Source organism: Jaculus jaculus, chromosome 17, assembly GCF_020740685.1.
Source record: "Jaculus jaculus isolate mJacJac1 chromosome 17, mJacJac1.mat.Y.cur, whole genome shotgun sequence".
NCBI classification, from domain to species: Eukaryota; Metazoa; Chordata; class Mammalia; order Rodentia; family Dipodidae; genus Jaculus; species Jaculus jaculus.
Window position 1 is genome coordinate 48,728,382 of NC_059118.1, and position 14,968 is coordinate 48,743,349.

A 14,968-nucleotide genomic window follows, 5' to 3' on the forward strand; every position below is an offset into this window, starting at 1 on the left:
AGAGATCATGGCTGGCAGAGGCACTATTGACTGGCCCAGTTTGTCTCCACCTTATTAGTCTCACACTCAATGTCCATTAGTGGAAAGTTTGACCATAGAATGAGGCCAAAAGCTGACAGACTGCGTTGAAGATGGAACTGCATTCCATTAAAACAATATTCCCATAATCAGTATACAGGTCCTGAAGTGACTACAGCCTCCCTTAAGTAGGTGTTCGCAGACACTGTATGTACTTTTTTGCATAAGAAGAGAAAGCAATGGAAAAGAACAAAGCATGCCAAAGTTATCCACATGTTGGCATCCTTCCAGCCACAAGCTTTGCAAGTCGGGAGTCGTACACCAAAGAGATTAAGAAAACTGATGAAAGAATTCTTACTTTTTGGACTATCAGGACTCCGTAGTGCAGCTCTCCCTTTGCCCTTGGGAGTTTTTAAACCATCTGAGAGGTACTGATGGCCACTCTCGCCCAGCTCCAGCCTTCGCTTTGCCTGGAATAAGAAAAAGATAGCTATCACCAGCCCTAGGGACAGTAACACAGGAGGTACCCTGTCCTACCAAATGCTGCAGGTTCCCTCCAGCCCTCCTGGTCCCATGTGGCAGCTTGGTATCCCCCGCAGCCGGAGGGCTAGCTCAAGCCAAGCCGTCACACAAACTCCCCCCATCCGGGATGACTGATCATACAACCACACTCTGATGGTCAAACCCAGTGATCTTTTAGTGTTAGGTTCACATTTACTCACTGACTGGATGTGTGGGGCATGGAGCTGGCTGCTGCAAGTATCTCATGCACCACAGAACACAAATTCATGTTCTGTGCATCTCCTGTGACTGGGATGTCCATGTTTGTGCTCTCCAAACACACTGTTTTCTTGTGTCATAGCACTTGCTGACTATTGTAGACATTTTCATTCCCTTTAAGACAGACTCTCTAAGAGGAGTTTGGGTTCTACAGGCGTTCAATTGCTGTTACAATGTACGTATTCACTAAATGAGGGATTTAGAGCAATACCACTAGCTACAGGCTACAAAAAGGCTTTCATCAAACAAACAAGTCAGTAATTTCAAATATGCAAACGTGCGCTTCAACCAGTAACACTTTCTTCAATTTACCAGTAAACCTGGCAAGTGAGAATTCATGACCAAGTTCTTAATGTAATTCCACTTCATTATAACCTGTGCTTGCATAATGTTGTCTATGCATTTGGAAACCACTTAGGGAACAGAAGCAAGCACAGCAGTCAAGCCTCGTCCTTCCCAGGTGCTGGGGTCCGAACAGAAGACTCAGGAAGTGACTGCGGCAGGCTTGCTGTATGGCCATGACGGGGTGCTCTCCATATGGTTATGACACCTGCAGCTGGAATCCTAATGGGGACATCTGTTCAAGCTCATTCTGGGGTAGCAACTTCAGACTAAATCCCCACAACGCAGGAGACGCGGTCATGCTTACGGGAGGTGACAGCTGTCTGGCTCGTCTACAAGGTGCCAGCGGCACTGGTCCACTGTAACAGCCACAAACCTGCCAGCCCATCCCCAACTACAAGTTCTCAGTCCAGAACTCACACACAGAAGCTAAACATCTTAGCAATTTGATACTGATTATAAGTTTAAGATACTCTGGCTTTATAGAATATTAAATAAACACAAACCTATTATTACTATTTTTGAAACAGGGCCCGCCCAGGCTGACCTTGAACTAGCTAGGCAATCCCAGATGACAGAACACCTAATTCTACTGCTTCCACCTCTCAGATGCTGTGGTCACAGGTGTGTACAACCACACCCAGTACTACATGAAGTGGACCATCAAACCCAGGGCTTCCTGCATGCTGGACAAGCATTCTACCATCTGAGCTATATGCCAAACTGATCACAGTGAAATTAACATAGGTATTTTATCTTTGCAATACGTGGCATGCATCTGGGAAACACATTACCTCTCTATTGGGCAGTACTGAGCTAAGCATTTCCTTAATGACCCAGGAAGAACGATTCAGCACTCAGCTTTCCTGATGTCGTCCCTTCCAGCTCTCCTGTCAGAACCTTGTGTATGTACCCCTCTTTTCTTTTGGGAGCCAGCTCTTTCCCTTGCAGCTAGAGTGCATTTGCACACACAGATGACCCAGGTCTGGCTAGTCATGGTTTTACCTCCTGGCCCTCCCTCACAGTGAAGGGTTCAGTGGCATGTGATCAATGCTGGGAGAAAAGGGGACAACCAGAGGATTTTTCCTAGAACTACTGACAAGGAGGGTTTGTGTCCTTTCCCGTAGGGCTGCTAGGCTGGTAGCCTGAGGCTCAGAGCAGGGAGCCTCCTTCAGGAAAAGCCGAGTGCAGTAGCACAGGAATTTGGCCAATAGCTGGTCTTCCCCAGGCTTTTTTCAGTGCTTCAGCCAGTACACTCTCCTACTCTGAAAGCACGCAGAGCCCAGAAACTGGGAACTGTATTGTTGGTAGTAGCAGCTAAGTCAGGATGGCCTGAGGTGTGCTAGGAAGCAGGGAGTGGCAGAGTGTGTGTCACTTCTTGGGGTGTCAGAAGGCTGTTGCACATAGACAAACTGCATTGGTGGGTCACCTGATAATGTCCAGCTTGTTTTGGAAGGCTGTCCTTTCCACTAAAAGCAACCAACAAAGACAGTGACAAGTGTACTCTCTAACCAAGGTCAAGCCAACAGAAGAAAGGTGACATTGGGAAGCGGTCTGGAACCCAGAGCTCCACAGTCCCTAATCTGTATTTGCCCAGAGTCTCCAGACAGGACCAACTCCCTGGTCAGCAGCCTGGGGACATGTGTGTTGATTTTCAAAGTGCTTTATGGCAAGGAAGTATAAAGCTACAGACTAGGGAAATTCCCAGGTCTGTTGCTAAGAGACTGAGCTCTAATGTCAAGGACCAGGACTAGACTCTAGGTGTGACTTTAGTTACTAAAAGCAGTGAACTAAGTAAACTCATTCTGAATACCACACAGTCCACTAAATGTTAGGCCTGTGATGTCTTGGCTCTAAGAGAACCAATCACAAGGCTCATAAATCCACACTAGGAAGAAATGAGCTGTGGAAGACAGCCATGAAACCCTTCCTTGAGGGTGGGATTGGGCAGCACATCACTCCAGCAGCAAGCCCAGTGCTCACCACGTCAGTCCGCGTGTGCCACCCTTGCTGAGGACAGGAGCTGACGGTGGTCACATCACAGCGCTTGCCTTTTCCACTGCTTCTTGAATGGAGAAGGCTGAGAGTGTCATATATGTAGCTTGAAGACTCTTGAGGAAAGGCTGAACTTTTGCCCCATATACGGGGAGCATTATTTTAAAGCTCAGCTTGTCAAATCTAAACATATATGATTAATAGACAGCAGGATTTAAATAGTGAAGGCGATCTCTGTCTCCACCTCCTTCCACAGATGAAAATCTGTCTGCTGTCTCGGATTTTAGAATGTTGCTGAATGGAGATCTGTGATATCATGTAATATGTACTTGGTCTTCATCCAGTTTCCTGACTCCAAAAATCTGTAGTCTCCAAAGTGATGTGACTTTTGATATATAAATGAGCTGATTGACTGCTGGTCACAGAAAAGATGAAGCCAAGGGTAGAAGGTTGAGATTTGTTTTAGTTACTGTGTTACTGTGAAAAAATACCCGACAGAACAATGTAAGGGGAGAAAGGTTTATTTTGCTTTATGGTTTCAGTCCATGGAGGGAAAGTCAGGCTGGAGTGCATGTCAGCAGGAGTATGTGGAGCAGGCTGGTCTCATTACTGCAGACTGGCCAGGACCAAGGACCAGGCTACAACCTTCAAAGGGCCACACCTTAGTGACTGACTTCTTCCAGCTAGGTCCCACCTCCTAAGTTCTACAGTCCTTCAAACAGCACCAATCAGCTGGGGTCAAGCATTTAAAACATGAGCTTGTGGGGCTTTTAGCCCCAAACTACATGTCTGGGGAGAGAAGGGCCAAAGACTAAGCTGGTCACCCAGGGCCAATAACTAAATCGATCATGCCTATACAATGAAGCTCCCATAAAAACCTCAAAAGGACTGGGCTCTGGCTAAGTGACTGGGAAGAGAATCCTGGAAAATCCAGGAGAGGGCACGGAGGACACGGAACAATCCACACCTCTCTTCCCAGCCTCACCAGGAAGGGCACTGAGGCATCAAGTGGGAGCTGAGATAGAAACCTCCGCACTGCTGGCCAGCTGTCATAGTGCTGGAAAGTGCTCTGCAACCCGCGGGGAAGGAAAGGCACCAATAGCAGCAATGAGTGGTAGACCCTGTAAGGCACAAGTGGTCAGCCAAGCAAGATGTGCCCACTAGTGCAATAGTACCATGGATTGGACACCTGCTCCACGAAAAGGAATTCCTGCTGGACACTGAAAACCTAGTCAAAAGACTATGGCACAGAGGCCATAAGACCTAGAGGGAAGCTCTGACTACTGTGGCTGGCTAAGTGGGTATATAATGCCCAGTAACTATTTATGTCCATGCTCACATACTAATGCGACTCTTACTTTTGGTTAGAGAAACTTACCTTTTTTTTTTGTAATAAATTTTTTTGGCTTATTTTTATTTATTTATTTGAGAGTGACAGACAGAGAAAGAGGCAGAGAGAGAGAGAGAGAGAGAGAGAGAGAGAGAGAGAGAGAGGGAGAGAATGGGCGTGCCAGGGCTTCCAGCCACTGCAGATGAACTCCAGACACGTACGCCCCCTTGTGCATCTGGCTAATGTGGGTCCTGGGGAATCGAGCCTTGAACCAGGGTCCTTAGGCTTCACAGGCAAGCGCTTAGCTGCTAAACCACCTCTCCAGCCTGAGAGAAACTTATCTTTACAGATGGTGGTGACCACTGGGGAGCCTCAAAACTCATCAAACTGCCAAGAAGTGACAGTGAAGGGTTCAGTACAAAGTGAGGCGTCTCTATCACCCTCCCCACCAAGACTCAGGGATCACTGTCGAAGAGGTGGTGGAAAGAAGTTAAGAGCCAAAGAATGGGGAGGAGAGCTTTAGAATGCTGTCTCCCAGACACCAAGTAGCAGTTACATTCACGACCTCACAGCCAGTGGCTGTTGTTACTTGCAAAAGCTTTACCCTAAAACTAAAGGTTGGTAAATCCCAGTGTGAAAACTGGGTCACCTCCCCCACAGTGAGCTGTTGATCAGGGAAATCCATGAGGCCCCTCAAACAATGCATGCCAAAATACTTGGTTACCCAGCAGAACTAAACAGTAAGATAATATTGCTGAAGACATCATAGGCTTAGATCCCAGGACATCAAACTGTAAATGAGATGGAAACCAACTCCCTGATGGTGGATAAAAATCACCAACAATGTGAACAAGTTACAAAATCCACCAGCCAGCCAAGATGCACCCACTCATTCAATAGTGGCACATAAGTTATGGGTGTAATCGACTGCTCTCTGATCGGATGAGAACTGCTCAGTAGGAGGGAACTTATGCCTGGTACTGAGAACCAAGTCAGAAGCCTGTGGCTTGCAAGGTCACAGACCCTAGAGGAAAGCTTCCACTGTTCTCTGGTTAAATGAAGGGCTTTATGCTCTTGAAAAAGTCTTCTAAATGTATGTTTATCTCCTTTGATCAATGTTGCTCTCATTTGTGGTCAGAAAACCTGCTTTTAACAATGGTGGCGAATACCAGGGAGATCCTAGACCCATTAAATGAGTAGACAACAAAACCAATTACCTAGCAGTGGACGAGTCATCTCTGCCACACCTGCAAGGGCTCAGGAAGCAACAGAGAGAAGTGGTGGGTTAATGAGCGCTGTTCTCACTGCTAGCCAGAAACTTAGATGGTGACAATGAGGAGATTCTGAACTCACCAAAGCAGAAAACAGGAGGTTGCCTGAAAGCTCAACACTGGAGATTTCCTTATGACATGTTCTCCAAGGCTCAAGGACCATTGTAGAAGAGGGAATGGAAAGAATGTAAGAGCCACAGCATGGGAAGGTATACTCCGAGACATTATCCTTCTCCCACAGAGACTGACATACCAGTAACTCCACTGATGAGGGCCCTTGGCGGAGTAGAGGTAGGGAGAGGGGACAAAAGAGGAGAACCTGATGGGAGCATAACCAATCTGAAATATCTTCACACATTAAAGCCAGAGCTTCTCAAGGACGCCAAGGTATCCACCGCAAAACTGCTTGCTCACTTGGTAGGTGAGGGGGGAGGAGCTCTCTGTGTAGACCGATAAATGAAAAGAGTGCAAGAGAAACTGAGCTTGTTTTTTCTCCCTCAGCATCCTTATAAGAGTGTCTCTATCTATATGCGGCTCCTTACCAGATCTTCCTTACAGGGCCCCCACCTGTGAAGCGGAGAGCTGCAGAAGCAGCAGCCACTCAGCCCTGCACAGGGAGGCGGGCAGGGCACGTGAGGCTATGGAGAGTTCCTTCTGGGTGGCACATCCGTCAGGGATAAGTCTCTACCAAGTTCAAACTAACTTTATAACCTTAGTCCTATGTACATGAAATCTGTCTCTAATGAAACAACTGTACTGCCAAGCATTTCTGAAGATGCTTGACACTTACATATGAAGAGAGAAATGGTGATAACCCCGTAGCCAATTGTGGGCTGGAGTAACAACCACGGCTGGTACTGGCCAGGCAGCTGTTGCCCAGCTTCCTCCCCCCCCCCCCACCTCCACAGTTCTTATTTAGGATGGCTTCCATTAGTCTCAAACTAAAGGCATGTGACTAAGTAACATTTTAGTGTGGCCCTTCCTATCAAGGTGATGCAGGTGAGCACTGTAATCCCCGACCTCCAACCAGTGCGTTCCATGGTGCAGGCATGTCTGCTTTACGGATAAGCCTGTAACCACCTGTGTTACGAACAGTCACCAGTGGAAAAGTACTGGGCTCTTTTAAAAGGCAAAGGCTAGTAGGACGTAAGCTTGGAGTTACCTGGTAATTGAGTCAGCACAGAACAAGTAGAGTTAACAGCTAGAGGTAGTATATTTAAGTGAGGTGAGATCCAGCCATGCTCAAAGGTGAACACACCATAGACATTCATATGTTTACTGCAACAATTTCCACTTTTTGGTATAACCAGGTCAATGAGATTACCACCACTTGCAGAAAAGAGTCCTGATGCAGACAGACCTTTTGTATTAACTATTACATGAGAAAATCTGAGGGTTTACAGTAGACAATGAGTGTACTGTGTCAACTGCTTTCAACTCCAATATTGTCATCTCATTCTTACTTACCCCCATAAAGTAGTTGCAATTACTACTTTCTATATGACCTGGGAAAATTAAAGTTTTAGAACAACTTAGTAACTGTCCCAAGATCTCAAAGCTGGTAAGAATGCCTACTCAAGTCCACGCTCATACCTGCTTCATGAAGACTGGGAAAAACTGGCATATAAAACACTTGAAGACTTAGAGTGAATTGCTAATCTTTTTTATGATAAATTTGAAGAAATGTTATTCATGACTGAAAAATTCTTCTTAACCTAAGTGTACACTGTAGTTTAAACAACCTTTTTTCCCCCATTTCTGATCTCCAGGCCCTTTTCTCAAAGATAACACTGCCTAGTTACCTGGAAAACCTATCAGATGGTCTATGTAAGTAAATACAAGTACACATATATACAACACCACCACAGTTTAAGTTTGTTTCTTACACAAATGACAGGACATCACACACTCTTTTATCAACAACATGTTCTGGAGTGTGATACTTGGCAGTGCCTATTGAATGATTTTAAGGTGGTCATGGTGGCATAATTCTGTAACACCAGCACCCAGGAGGTAGAGGCAGAAGGACCAGGAGATCAAGGCCAACTTCAAGTACATAGGATGACCTTGTTTTTCATTAACTGCTTATTACTGTACTCATTAGTAGAAAATGGCTTTACTTAGGCAGATCTTCATAAATCAGCATTCAATACTGTACTACCATAATTTCCCATAAATATCCATGATGGCTCTGTGGGGCATACACCCATCTTCTCAGGCAGAGAGCCTATGAATTCCCCTGCAGTCTCATGCAATCAGTAAGCCCTGGTTTGTTCATAGATTTGCCAGTGACTTTGATGTCCATGGTCTTAACTGCTATGAACCTCCCCTTGTTATGCATGGTGAAACAGGATGACAAGTACGCAGCTCAGGTTTGCTCCCTGGACTCTAACCACACAGAAAGCCACATTTCCAGCCACTGTGTGTGTGTGTATGTGTGTGTGTGTGTGTGTGTGTGTACGTATGTACGTGTTGGTGTTTATTCACCACATGCAACTTGGAAAGACTTCCAGGAAATTGAATGGGGGGAAAAATTAAAACTGCAGGAATATATGTAGAATATAATCTCATGGTGTAAAAACTTAAGATGCTTATTTCACCATGAATTTTTCTTATCTGCATAGAGAGGAGTAGTCTGGAAAGATCCTACCCAAACCAAGCATGGTGGTACAAACCTAAAACCCCAACTAGTATTTGGGAGGAAAAGCAGGAATATTGTGAGTATGAGGCCAGATGGGACAACATAATAAGACTCCGTCTTAAAGAAAAGAGACAAAACTTAGCAAAACAACAACATCAACAGAAAGTAAAACAAAAAGATTCATATCAATGTTCATAGTGGTTGGCCAGGAGGCAATGACTTTAAGTACATTTCTGTTATATTTACTAGATTTCAACAGCACATGTTTATGTACAAATTAAAATTTATGTAATACAAACCAGCAATTCCAGAGCATAACCTGAACACCTACATTGTTTCTAGCACATACCTATTAAAAACGGCAGTTTCAGCCGGGTGTGGTGGCGCACACCTTTAATCCCAGCACTGGGAGGCAGAGGTAGGAGGATTGCCGTGAGTTCGAGGCCACCCTGAGACTCCATAGTGAATTCCAGGCCAGCCTGGACCAGAGTGAAACCCTACCTCGAAAAAACCCAATAGCAGTTTCATGAATATTTGTATTTTTATACTTATATCCAACATAAATGACCAAATTTCAGGGAAAAACAGCTCGGTGGGCTAGTGTACATTTATATATGTCAGGTTATGCAATAACTAGGGTTTACATTTACAAACACAAACTTAAAAAAAATCAGCCAGGCATGGTGGCACACACCTTTAATCCCAGCACCCAGGAAGCAGAGGTAGAAGGATTGCTGTAAGTTAAAGACCAGCCTGGGACTACAGAGTGACTTCCAGGTCAGTCTGGGATAGAGTGAGATCCTGCCTCAAACAACAAACAAATCAATGAGTGTGAATAGTAACACTGTATTTGTGGGGGAAATTATATGCACAGGAACCAGGATTATAAGAATATATATGCCATACCAAATGGTTTAAAAACATTCATTTCTGGGTGACAGGCTTAGGGTGATTTTACTTTCCTCTTAGCTTTTTATGCTTCAAAATCATATTGAAGTGAGCGTGGGTTACCTGCATAACAAGAAAAGCAAAAATCATTTCCATTTAGGTTAAACAAAAGAAGTCTGGTAGTTTATTTTTTAAGACTATTGAAAGTCTTTGTGTCATTGTAGTGCAAGGGTTCAAATCAGAGGCAGAAAGAGCTAACAGGAAGGGTGTCCTAGCTTTATGGTGGGAGGGGAGGAAAGTGATGCTCTCTTACCCACCATGCTATGGGGCCACAGGAGAAACTAAATCAAAAACAAGCATGGTTACAAGAGATCTGAGCCAGAGAAGAACGGGCAAGATGAAACATGGTGTCTCAAAGCCAAGGATGAGACAGGCATTTTGAACGGAGGAAGGAAAATAAAAAACTGGAATAACATAAAAACAATGATTTAGCCCATCAGTGACTAAGCCTGAAGGAGAGAGAGAGACTAAACCATAGTGGCCTCTTTGTCAGATTCCAGCCACTGGATTGAGATACAAGGATTTTAAAACACCTAGTCTCTGGTGTTGTTTATGTTAACTCAGCCTGCCTCGTTTTTCATTTTCAGCTTGTTCAACTACTGCTTGTATGGCCATTCTCTCATCGTTGTAACGGGATACCAACTTGAGGGAGGAAGGCTTTGTCTGTATCAGTATATTCTGGCTCACAGGTAAGAAGGGACACAGCACATCACAGAGGCAGGAACTTGAGGGATGGCTGGTCAAATTGCACTGGCAGTCAGGACGTTATTGTGTACAGTGCCGAAGCCTCGGGTGGACATTATTATTTTATTTAATGGCCCTCATGTGTACACTGGGATACTGTGGTCTTGGTTCTGAACACACAAGATGTGCACTTTGTACACAAACACACCACACAAGGCAAATGAATGCTTGTCTGACATGCCTCAGCTCACATTCGAGAATATCCCATGTCATGAACTACAGAGCTTTGACTTTGCATTCAAGGTCTCCTGCTCATATAGGAACGTAATTGCTTAATTAGGAAAACATAGACTTTAAAATTTTTCTTACTATCATTCCTTTTAAGTTTTTTTTTTGGTTTTTCGAGGTAGGGTCTCACTCTGGCTCAGGCTGACCTGGAATTCACTATGTAGTCTCAGGGTGGCCTCGAACTCTCGGCGATCCTCCTACCTCTGCCTCCCGAGTGCTGGGATTAAAGGCGTGCGCCACCACGCCCGGCTCCCCTTTTAAGTTTTAAATTAGTACATTTTTGGATTGCATTGTGATATACATGTGTGATTTTAAATATTTTTTTAGATTTATTTATTATTTATTAGAGACGGAGAGAAAGGGGGAGAGAGAGAGAGAGAGAGGGAGGGAGGGAGGGAGGGAGGGAAGGAGGGAGGGAGGGAGGGAGGGAAAGAATGGGCGCACCAGGGCCTCAGCCACTGCAAATGAACTCCAGACGCATGTGCCACCATGTGCATCTGGCTTATGTGGGACCTGGAGAATCAAACCTGGGTCCTTAGGCTTTGTAGGCCCTAAATATACTTCTGCCACTTGGCTGTGAGTTTATTTGAAGCAGTGTTCTCACCACTGAGAATTATAAAATTAAAATGGCCATTAATTCTAAAACACACTGAAAATGTACCCTATTCTGCATAAACAAACTTTTAGCCAGGACTGATCTACTCCCTTTCCACTGTGGGAGTGGAGACGGAATGAGGGTCTGCGCATGCCAGGCAAGCAGTCAACCACTGAGCTGCATCCCCAATCCAAGCACATCCATCTCATTAGTATGCAGATTGCTTTGGTCTTTAATAGATGGTGAAATTATATATAACTGTTTTAAAATAAATTATGATTTAGTATTGGTAAATATTTGATTTGCATACCTACTTTATACACTGATCTGCCTGTGAGTCCATAAAAACTTCAGGTGAAAACAGTCTGAGTGGAGGAAGTTCAAGAAGCCCTGCTCTGAGCAGGACCAGCACAGGCCCACCTTGGACTTGGAGTCTTTGAGCAGAAGATGGGAAGAGCATGCTGATGGCTCCTGTCAATGGGCCAAAGGTGCCCTAAAAGACACAGCACCATGGTGATGGCTAGAAGACCCAGGACACCAGCTTGGGATGGGGGAGGGGGCTCTGCTCTTCTGTGCTCTGACATCTTCGTGGTTCTGGCTTCCTCTTCCCTGCCTGTTGTCCAAGTCCAGTTCTCTCATCCTCTTGACCCTGTGAGTTACCCATTGCCTTACAATAAATTTGTCTTTGGTTTCAATAACCCTAAGCTGTTCTACTTACAAGCATCCTCGTCCCATTATTAATCAATGGCTTTCCTGGAACACCTCCAAATGGTACTGTGGAGGATTAAATTATATTCCTTATATAGCTGAAGACCTGGACATCACTTGATAGTTTGGCGAAGGACAGAATTCAAGGCTGGATATCAGGTGTCCTTGGAGTCACAAGGCTCGTTTTTATACCCCACCTCGATGATGAGAAGCCTGAAAGCAGTCAGAATCTCATTCTTGTCAATCACCTGCACTTGGGGCAGAGGCGCTGCGGAGTGAACTCAGGGCCTCAAGCGCTCCACCACTGAGCTGCATCCCAGACCTGATCTTCAACTTTTACCTCCTTGCAAGATTCTAGGCCTGTTTTAACATTTACTATACATTTTCTGAACATGTATCTATCTGAAGCGTGCATCTCCTACTGTGCGGACATGTAGGTCCTCTTGGCCTCTAGCTATGAGAAAGGAGTATCGGTACTGTCTAACCTTCTCTTGCTGCCTCTACCTCATCAGGCATATTTAGTTATTAGTCCTGCTGTGTATGGGTGCGTGTGTGCCATGCCACTGCACAGGTGTGCAGGTCAGAGGACAATCTTGGGGTGCTGGTCCTCTCCTTCACCTCGTTTGAGACAGGGTGAACACCACTCTAGCTAGCCCAGGAGCTTTGGGACTCTAGATTCGTCTCCCATTACCCTGGGTGCTTTGGGATTACAGGGCACTAGTCCCTTAGCCTCCAGCTTTACACGGCCACTGGGATCCCAACTCTGGCCGGCAGGCTTGGTGAAGCACCTCTGACCACAGAGCAGCCTCCCTGCCCCCACCAGGCACTCTGCTCTTTTCAGGGTGGGCCTGGAGCGTGTTTCCTGGTCTTGACTTCTTGCACTTCTTTGTTGCCTACCAAATTTAGCTCCACTTTGCCACTTTGGGCAATTCGATTTTAATCATCTCTGATCAACTTATTTCTACAGCATCGTATATTTGTTTTATGAATAAAGTATCTTCTCCCTGATGACACTGATTAATGCTTTAAAATTTAAAGTGTTGTTGTTTCCTATTTATTTTCTCCACGGTCATTTTTCACCATCTTACTAAAGCAATCTTGGTGCTGGGGATGCAGCTCAGTAGTAAAGCATCTCCCTAGAAAGAGAAGGCCTTGGGTTTCATCTATAGCATGAAAACTGAAATAAAATAACAAAAGACACTTAAAAACAAAAAAGCAAGACAGGTGTGGTGGCGCATTCCTTTAATCCCAGTACTCGGGAAGCAGAGGTAGGAGGATTGTGGTGAATTCAAGAGAGACCCTACCTCGAAAAACCACAAAAAAAAAAAAGCAGCTCTCACTCTACAATGCCAAAACCTTTTCTCAGTTAAATGCGTCTGGCCTGGGTTTGGCACTCTCTCAAATGTGCACTTGTGTTTTGTGTGTTTTAGAGTGAAGCAAAGCAGTAGGAATTGGGAGCTTTATAATGTATGTGTGACCCAAGACACTTTTTTTTGTCCAGCGTGGCACAGAGAAGCCAAGGAGTTAGACACCTCTACCTAAGAAAGCTTGTCAATGGGAATTCTTTCAAGGTGAATGAAAGGAGTTCAAAGCAGGATGGAACCAATCCACGGAGAGATTTATCCAAAAAATTTATCGCCGGGCGTGGTAGCGCACGCCTTCAATACCAGCACTCGGGAGGCAGAGGCAGGAGGATTGCCATGAGTTCGAGGCCACCCTGAGACTCCATAGTGAATTCCAGGTCAGCCTGGGCCAGAGTGAGACCCTACCTCAAAAAACCAAAAAAAAAAAATAAATTAATTAATTAATTAAAAAAATAAAAAATTTATCTATGCAGGGAAGAAGATGTAGACTGTAAATATTTAGTCCACATCAGAACCTGCTTCAATCCCATTTGCTTTTGTCCATGCTTCTGTGGCTTTCCAAGGCCACTCTTTTTCAAGATGGGGTCTCGCTGTAGCTTAGGCTGACCCAGTATTCACTATACAGTTTCAGAGTGGCCTCAAAATACATGGTGATCCTCCTACCTCTGCCTCCCAAGTGCTGGGATTAACAGCTTCCAGTGTCTCCTGACATAACATGCCAGAAATTCTTGGCATCCCAGAAAGCTGTTGAAATTACTTTTCCATCCTCATTTTTAGTAACTGGGAACAAAAAGGTTACTTATTTACTTTTATTTATTCACTTCTGGGGCACCAATCCTTGCTATATATCCAGGTGGTCCTTGAACTCACCATTCAGCCTTCCCGGCGCGGAGGGTACAAGAGCATGCCTCCCACCTTACAGGTCGACTCTTCTTAGGGGCTCTATGGAAAGGAGGTAACATGACACCCTGCTCACCTGACGCAGGCGTGATCCAGTACATTTTGTAGCTAGCTCATGCATTGGCACAGACCTGTTATCCTAGCACCAGGGAGGCAGAGACAGAGACAGGAGGATCAATGCAGCAAGTTCAAGGCTAGCCTGAACAAGGGTTATAATATCTCTTGACGTCAAACTGCCCACTTTGTAAGGCTCATGCTCCTCACAAAGATGACCGTTTCTAGTGCACTGTTGTCTTCCCTAATCCAGTCTTTACCTCAACAAGTGATAGGGGTCTTAAAAACCAAAACCTGCCAATCATGGGGCTACATGCCTGCAATTCTAGCGCTGAGACAGGAGGCCAACCTGGACTACATAATAAGCCCTTGTCTCTAAAACAAACAACAATAAAAACAAGGCAACAAACAAATCTCTGAAAATCCATTACAAGATCTTTTATCTATCAAACTGAGAAGCTTAAGAAGGACCTGACTGATAAAAAGTTAAATAAGCATAATGTTACTTAGTTGAAATAAGGGCAGGCAAATTACATTTACAATAACCAGAGATGCCAGATGACCCTTTGTACCCCGTCCCAGTGTCTTTGGGATGGGCACATTGCATGCACACAATACAGAAGCTTCATTAATCTGTCTGGTGTCTACATGTGATATGCTCTTTCAGAAACAGCAGAGGAAATTGTAATTACACTAACATAAAAGAGGGTTTTAAACATACTCATCAGATTTGCAATGTTGTTTCCTAAAAATTACTGCAAACCTTAAATATGTAAATACCACCCATAAAGTGAAATTTGAGAGTGTTCTGGTATCTGAATTTCTTCTTTAAAATTTGGCAAAAAAAAAAAAAAAGTCCAGTAAACTCTCCTCGTTGCTGGAGCTCAGGCTGCCGTTGCACCCGCCCAACCCAGGTGCTTTCCTACAACAGCAGGGATGCATCAGGAAGCACTGTTTGGTACATTCTAGTTGCCTTTCTAATTTCCGGTGTTCGGGTTTTGGTCTTGCTTCAGACGAGTGGGGTGGACAGGCTTGGCAAGCGCTTCTGTA

The 14,968-nt window shown here is 44.8% G+C and overlaps 1 protein-coding gene across 3 annotated transcripts in view; it reads right to left on the reverse strand.

The window, feature by feature from the left end:
* Positions 1 to 14,968, reverse strand: part of E2f3 (E2F transcription factor 3) — an 87,534-nt gene that overhangs the window by 14,780 nt on the left and 57,786 nt on the right. For all 3 annotated transcript variants that reach the window (XM_045136761.1, XM_004668385.2, XM_045136762.1), the window contains exon 2: positions 377 to 488. In XM_045136761.1, coding sequence (XP_044992696.1) covers positions 377 to 488 — 112 coding nt within the window. The remainder of the gene's footprint in view (positions 1 to 376; positions 489 to 14,968) is intronic.